The sequence below is a fragment of the Triticum dicoccoides genome, chromosome 5B, assembly GCF_002162155.2.
Source record: "Triticum dicoccoides isolate Atlit2015 ecotype Zavitan chromosome 5B, WEW_v2.0, whole genome shotgun sequence".
Lineage (NCBI taxonomy): Eukaryota > Viridiplantae > Streptophyta > Magnoliopsida > Poales > Poaceae > Triticum > Triticum dicoccoides.
In genome coordinates, this window is record NC_041389.1 from 711,888,830 (window position 1) to 711,896,387 (window position 7,558).

The window sequence follows — 7,558 nt, forward strand, 5'->3', positions numbered from 1 at the left end:
ATAGATTCCAATGGTTGTAGCAGGTTGCAGAGAGTTGTTCTTCCAGGAGACATATTGCAAAAAATCTTAAAACCTTCAATGTCCAAGTCAGTTTTAATGGTAGCTCCCCGGGGGGATGAGTCATCAGCATCTGTAGTTGTTCGTGGTTGATCTTGCTGCCCAGTGGCGCCTATCACCAATGCTGATCCCTGCATAATAACATGTGAATATCTTCATCCCACTACATGGACATTGCAATCTACTGCTATTATGTCCACTTTAGACCAAAAGTATGCAGCAAGTACCTGAAAGTTTTGCAGACCTGCTGAAGCAATAAAAACCTGTATGAGATCTTCAAGCAGCCATGATGTCCCATATCCTGTAGTTCCATAAACTTATATCTAAAGATTCAGTTTGCATGCTATGCCCTTCAGCAACACTGCTTGCTAAAAGAAGAACAGTGACATCAGATCTGACAGGTAGCACTAATATTTTTTAGGGTGACATGCTGCACTAATTAAACCCAGAAGTATAATTACGACACATCAGCAGGCCAACATGCAGAAACCATCATTATATCAATTCTTGGATGACATAACCACCAACTCTGGATATACTCTTCCATAGAAACAACAGAGCACGTATGTGATGCTGGTTCATTACAAGATAACACATTCACCCACTTACAAATGCCAACAACAACGGGAAATTATCAATGCTTAGTGGCAAAAGCCTACATCAATACAAGAAAACAAGCACGATATAATTCATCAAAAGGCTCTCGTCACCTCCAATGGCGTCGCCTATCTTGGAGCTGAGAGTGGCCTCATACCCTAGGCATACTCAACCATACATCATCGCGCCGCATCACTGGGGATCACTGTTTCTGCAAGTGTAAATTTGTCAGTGTGATTCCAAAAAGGAGTTGACATGGTATAATATAAATTGCCAATTAGTAAGCATGATTAGTTGTAATTACATAGCACTCAAAGTTTGCTCAGGCAATATAACTTTCAGTATGATTAGGAATTCATTGTTTTGTTTGTTTCACTAGCGTATATGGAGTATGACTTGAGAGTTGTTCCTGTATCACAAAAGAAAGGGCATATATAGATACAAATATACCTTGTGGATGGTAGAAACTCATGTATGGAATCAGACCACGAAGCTTTTCTCTCTTCTGTAGCTTCTTCCACCGTAATGTCTTGAGATTAAGCTCGTAGATGTCAAGGCCCATGGTCACGAAAATGATATCTCTGCCCTCCACAGATCCAATCAGTCTAAGTCTTTTATTGGGATTTTGAATCGGGAGATGGTTATTAAGATTGATGACAGAACGCTGAGTCCATGAGGCAATGGCGTTGGAACCCGTGTGCCTTGACCACAAGTGGAGTGTTACCTTATCCACATGTGCAAACCCCAAACTGTTATCATCCATCGCCATGAGGATAGTGGCATTGAGAAGGATAGACCCAGCCAATGGTGCATCAATCAGCGACAAGCAGTTAGATACCAGGTCGTACTTGAGAACTGCAATGTGATCATCTTCCTGATACATGAGCCTGACGTAAAGTGCGCCTTCGACGAAGACTGGGGCAATTTCATCCCAGAATGAGGTCCACCCAACATGAAGAGCAGAGCACGGCTCGCCCCACTTATCAAGACGAGAATGAGAGCATGGCTTGCTCCAACCAGCCGTCATCGGCAAGGACACGCATGCGCTCGCAAAACATTCGCCATCTTCTTCAATCGCATCAATACATGTAGGCCACCTGGAAGGGGCCTGCGTGGCACGCACGGTGGTCGCAGCCGGCCACCGCGCAGAGCACCGCTGCCGCATAGCTGCTGCCGACCTGGTCGGGCTGGTCCAGCTCCCTCCGGCAGCCCGTCATGGGATTCCAAACGACCATCGAAAGGGGTTGGTAAGAGTCATCGCCGAGGAGAACGCGGCCGTGGCGGCAGTCCCACGCAGCGTAGCGGAAGTCCCCCCAGTCGTCGTCGGGTATGCGCGCATGGAATTTGGTGGTGGGGAAGAAGTGCGGGATGTTATCTTCCACCTCACTGTAACGCCCCGATCTGTGTCGCAGGCGACCAGAGTAGGCAGAGAGGGGATCTGGGGAAAGGGGATGAGATAAACTTGGAGAAGGGGATGAGCAGAGGAGAAAACAGAGGAGGGGAAATAGTTTACTTCTTCAGACTTGCGATACACGCCCATCTCCAGGGCTTAAGTACACACGCACACCTACTGGCTCCTGGCTCTAGCGGCTTACATGTGGGACCACACACGCTTACACTTGGCATGCCAACTGGCAGTCACACGGTGGTATGCAGCACCGGTGTGACATTCTCCCCGCCTTGAGAAACGGCCCCTTCTTCGGAGTTACTGTCTTCCCAGATTGGTGACTGTGGATAGCGACGTCGAAGAACTTCATAGTCTTCCCAGGTTGTCGACGGAGGAGTTGTGTTCCATGCCACCTGCACCTGAACCACTGGTGCGTCTCCTCTCTTCATCATCCTCCGATCCAAAATCTGAACTGGGTTAGAATCCACTGCTGATAAGTCGACGGTTGCAGGCAGTTCGAAGAACACTGGTGTATAATTGGGTGTGAACGGCTTCAGCTGGGACACATGGAACACAGGGTGAATGCGACTGTCGGGCGACAGCTCCAGCTTGTATGCCGAGGGACCAATTTTGGCGCTGATGGTGAATGGTCCGAAGAACTTGAACGCCAGCTTGGCGCACGGGCGGCTGGCCACCGATTTCTGCACATAGGGTTGCAGTTTCAGCAGTACTTGCTCCCCAACCTGAAAGACGCGCTCAGTGCGGTTTCTGTCTGCAAACTTTTTGTACTTCTGTTGCGCCAGGGTCAACTGTGCCTGCAAGTTTTCCTTGTGCAGTGCCCAATCCCACTGCTCCCCTTCCGGCAATGATGCTTGTGTTGCCGGCCATGTTGCCATGCTGCCCTCGTTGGCATCCACCCCATACAGAGCCTTGAACGGAGAGCAACCCAGAGAAGAGTGGAAAGAGGAGTTGTACCAGAATTCTGCAGAGGGCAGCCAGCGACACCATTGCGTGGGAGTGTCGTGAACAGCGCAGCGCAAGTACATCTCCATGCACTGGTTAACGCGCTCGCTTTGTCCGTCCGTCTGGGGGTGATAGGCAGTGGAGTAGAGGAGCTTGGTGCCCGTGCTGGCTAGCAGTTCCCGCCAAAGCACGCTGGTGAACACTTTGTCGCGGTCGAAGACGATGGAGGAGGGGATGCCGTGCAGCTTGACGATGTTGTCCCAGAACACTCTTGCCACTCGTGTCACCGTGAATGGGTGTCGCAGGGGCACAAAGTGTGCAAGCTTGGTGAAGCGGTCGACAACCACCATGATCGTGTCATACCCTTCGGACTTGGGCAAGCCCTCGACGAAGTCCATTGTCAGATCACGCCACGGGGCTGTCGGAATGGGCAGGGGTGCCAACTTGCCTGCTGGTTTATGCAATTCATGCTTCGCCTGTTGACAAATCTGGCACTGCCGCACATAATCTTCAACATCATGTTTCAGACCGTTCCACTCAAACAGCTTCTTGACTTGGTGGTAAGTTGCTGTCGAGCCAGAATGGCCCCCCACGGCACTGTCATGCAGAGCGCTGATCAGTTTGGTGCGCAGGGCTGTGTTTGCGCCAATCCACAGCCGCCCGCGACGGCGAATGACTCCACGGTACAGCTCGTACTCCTCGTCGTCCGGACTGTGCAGCGCGAGCTGCTGAATCTTTTCCTGGGCATCTGGATCCGTGGCATACGAATTGGCCACTTCCTGAATCCATGTTGGCTGGCAGAGGGACACAGCATTGGCGCTGTAGTGACTGCCCACGCGAGAGAGAGCATCCGCCGCGCTGTTGTCGACGCCCTTCTTGTACTGGAACTTGAATTGGAGGCCGACCAATTTGGACATGGCACGGCGCTGGACATCGGTCACCAGATGCTGGTCCCAAAGCGTGCATAAGCTTTTGTGGTCCGTGACAATGGTGAACGGCCCGCGTTGCAGGTAAGAGCGCCATTTGTCCACGGCCATCATGACGGCCAAGAACTCTTTCTCGTAGGTGGAGAGCTTCTGGTTCTTCACGCCCAACGCCTTGCTGTAGTATGCAATGGGGTGGCCGTCTTGGACGAGCACGGCACCGATGCCGGTGTCGCAGGCGTCGGTTTCGATGGAGAATGGCTTGTCGAAGTCAGGAAGGGCGAGCACCGGCGTGGTCACCATCGCCTTCTTGAGCGTGTCGAACGCGAGCTGCGCCGACTCGGGCCATGCAAAGCCTTTCTTGGTGAGCTGCTGGGTTAGCGGCTTGGCAATGATCCCGTAGTGGGGAACGAACTTGCGGTAATAGCCGGTGAGCCCCAGAAAGCCACGGAGCTCGGTGGCGTTGGTTGGAGTAGGCCACTGCGCCATGGCGTCTGTCTTCTCAGCATCAGTCGCGACGCCCTGCTTGGAGATGACGTGACCCAGATAATCAATGTGATCTTGCGAGAACGAGCACTTGGACATCTTGGCATATAGCTGGTGCTCGCGGAGCAAGTTGAGGACGATGCGGAGATGTTCCAAATGGTCCTCGAGTGTCTCACTGAAAACAAGGATGTCGTCAAGAAAAATGATGACAAACTTACGGGTATACTTGGCGAAGATAGCGTTCATCAGGCATTGGAACGTGGCCGGAGCATTTGTCAACCCGAATGGCATGACTCTGAATTGGAAATGGCCGTGGTGAGTTTTGAATGCTGTCTTGTGTTCATCCTGTTCGCGCATGCGAATTTGATGGTAGCCTGCGCGCAGGTCAAGCTTGGAGAAGAAAGCCGCTCCGGCAAGTTCATCGAGTAGCTCGTCGACGACGGGCAAGGGAAACTTGTTCTTCACGGTCACGTCATTGAGACGCCTGTAATCCACGCAGAATCGCCAGGTGCCATCCTTCTTCTTCACAAGCAAAACTGGCGCCGCGTATGGACTGACCGAGTGCGTGATCACACCGGCGTCGAGCATTTCTTTGACCTGCCGCTCAATCTCGTCCTTTTGCAATGGAGAGTAGCGGTAGGGCCGTGTGTTTGTTGGCTGGGCTCCATCTTCCAATGTGACGGCGTGATCATACTGCCTGTGGGGAGGCAAGCCGGTGGGTGCGGTGAACACGTCGCTGAATTCTTCCAGGAGATCGTTGATGGGCGTCTGCGAGGGCTTGCGTGGTCTTGGTTTGGGGGGCTGCATCTCGACCATGGCCATTGCCCAGATATCATTGCCGGCGATCAACTTGCATAGTTCTGCCGGTTGCACCGCTGCGAGAGAGGGTGTCGACTTTGGACGAACACCTTGTAGCTTGACTGTCTCGCCCTCGTGCAGGAAGGAGATGAATTTCTCCTGCCAGTGGCAAGTCATGGGGCTGTTCTTCTCCAACCAGTCCATGCCTAGGATTCCATCGTATGCGCCTGTGTCGAGCTCGTACATCGGCGTCGAGAACGTGTGGCCCTGCATCCACCACTGGAGCTCCGAAACTTGGCGCGAGCAGGTTAGTCCGTCGCCGTTGGCCACCCGCACCTCCAATGTGGCGATCTCTTGCGTTGTCGCCCCAACGCGCTCGACGAACGACTTGTTGACGAAGCTGTGGGTGCTCCCAGAGTCCAGTAGAAGGAGCATAACTTGGTTGCCCACAAGCGCGCGGAGACGGATTGTGCTGGGCGCCTCCGAGCCATCCAGGGCGTGCGCTGATATTGTGCAACACTCTGGAGGGGGTGCTTCTTGTTGGGGTGCATCGAGCAGGTCGAGAGCGTGCACGGTGTCGTCGGTGAGCAGCTCCCCGTATGTGCCCACTTGGATGGTGAGGAGCTGGGCCTGCGTGTTGCAGCGGTGATCACGAGTGTACCGGTCTCCGCACTTGAAGCAGAGTCCGTTGGCGCGCCGGAACTTCTTGAGTTGTCGTTCGCGGCCGTAGTCGTCGGGCTGTTGGCGGGGCGTGGCCGGCGGCCGGGCGGGCACCGGTGGTGGTGGGCGGCCCTGCGGCTGCGGTCGTGGACGCGCCCTGGGCGTGTTCAGCTCCTCCTCTTGAATGCGTGCAAGAATGGACGCACGCGTGATGCTGTTGGGCGCCTGCAGTCGAACTGCTGCGCGCAACTCGTCCTTGAGGCCCAGCAAAAATTGAGTGATGAAGAATTTGTTGCTGAGAGATGGGTCGAGTGCCAGGAGATGATACATGTATGTATCGAACTCCTTGCGATACTCGCTGACCGTGCCAATCTGACGGAGCTGCAACAATTTGTGCATCTCCATCTCAAATTCGTCAACCCCGAACTCCTCTTGAATCGCAGCGCAGAACGCATTCCAACCGAGTCCTCCATGTGTTTGGCGAAATGCCTGAAGCCAGTGAGCCGCTTGCCCTTCAATGTATAGTGTCGCCGTGGTCACCCAACTCGCGGGCGGCACATGGTAGAGGTCGAAATACGCCCGGCAGCGGTCGAGCCAGAGGTAAGGCGCACTGCCATCGAAGCGAGGGAAGTCGTGCTTCGGCGGCTTGACGTAGTGGTCACCGTGGTGCTGCTGCTGGTGGTGCGCCTCGCCGATCTGGTGGTACTGCTGGTGCTGGGATTGGACGCCGGGTTGTGGTGCTGTGGCCAACAGGGGCGGGCGCTGGTCTGAGAGGCGCGGAGACGGCGGCGGCCCATGTTGGTGCTGTGGCGCCGGGGCCTGGGGCCGCGGAGGTGGTGGTGGTGGTGGATGGAGCACGGTAGGGGCGTGCGATTCCGACGGTGAGGGCGATCTCTCCAGCGCCTTGCGAGTCTCGTCGACATCCGCCTGCGTGAGATCGACTTGCTTGGCGAGGGAGCGCAGATCTTACGAGACTTGGGTGTTGAAGGCGATCTGCGCCTCGAGCCGCTTGTCACTGTCGACCTTCTGTTCGTCGAGGCGCGCGAGAATCGTCTCCATCATGGCCTTGAGGCTGGTGGTGTTGTCGTCCATGGCCGCCAGCAACTGCCGGGTCTGGACGGAGGGCTTGGACGGTGCCGTCTCGCACCCCTGCTAGATCGAACCCCGCCGGGGATTTTGCGTGATCTCGCCGAAGCAAGTCACACCCGAGGCGGTGGATGTTACCGATCCAAATCAGGAGGCAGCAGCGAAAAAAATTTGGGGCAGGATCGGAGGCTCTGATTACCAATTGTAACGCCCCGATCTGTGTCGCAGGCGACCAGAGTAGGCAGAGAGGGGATCTAGGGAAAGGGGATGATATAAACTTGGAGAAGGGGATGAGCAGAGGAGAAAACAGAGGAGGGGAAATAGTTTACTTCTTCAGACTTGCGATACACGCCCATCTCCAGGGCTTAAGTACACACGCACACCTACTGGCTCCTGGCCCTAGCGGCTTACATGTGGGACCACACACGCTTACACTTGGCATGCCAACTGGCAGTCACACGGTGGTATGCAGCACCGGTGTGACATTCTCCCCGCCTTGAGAAACGGCCCCTTCTTCGGAGTTACTGTCTTCCCAGATTGGTGACTGTGGATAGCGACGTCGAAGAACTTCATAGTCTTCCCAGGTTGTCGACGGAGGAGT

General features: G+C 54.5%; 1 protein-coding gene across 1 annotated transcript; it reads right to left on the reverse strand.

Annotated features, from left to right (window-relative positions):
• Window positions 1-777: 777 nt before the first annotated feature.
• Window positions 778-1,819, reverse strand: LOC119306811. Its single transcript, XM_037582932.1, has 2 exons — window positions 1,105-1,819; window positions 778-865 (listed from the first exon to the last, which is right to left on the reverse strand). The coding sequence occupies exons 1-2, from the start codon at window positions 1,817-1,819 to the stop codon at window positions 834-836; spliced, it is 747 nt and encodes a 248-aa protein (XP_037438829.1). The 3' UTR covers window positions 778-833.
• Between the last annotated feature and the right edge of the window lie 5,739 nt (window positions 1,820-7,558).

What these genes read in the sequence shown, in the direction of transcription:
- LOC119306811 (XM_037582932.1), bottom strand. Translation starts at nt 1,819, where the DNA reads ATGCGGCAGCGGTGCTCTGCGCGGTGGCCGGCTGCGACCACCGTGCGT. An exon ending in GAGTTTCTACCATCCACAAG is followed by an intron (nt 866 to 1,104) that starts GTATATTTGTAT and finishes TTACACTTGCAG; the next exon opens with AAACAGTGATCCCCAGTGAT.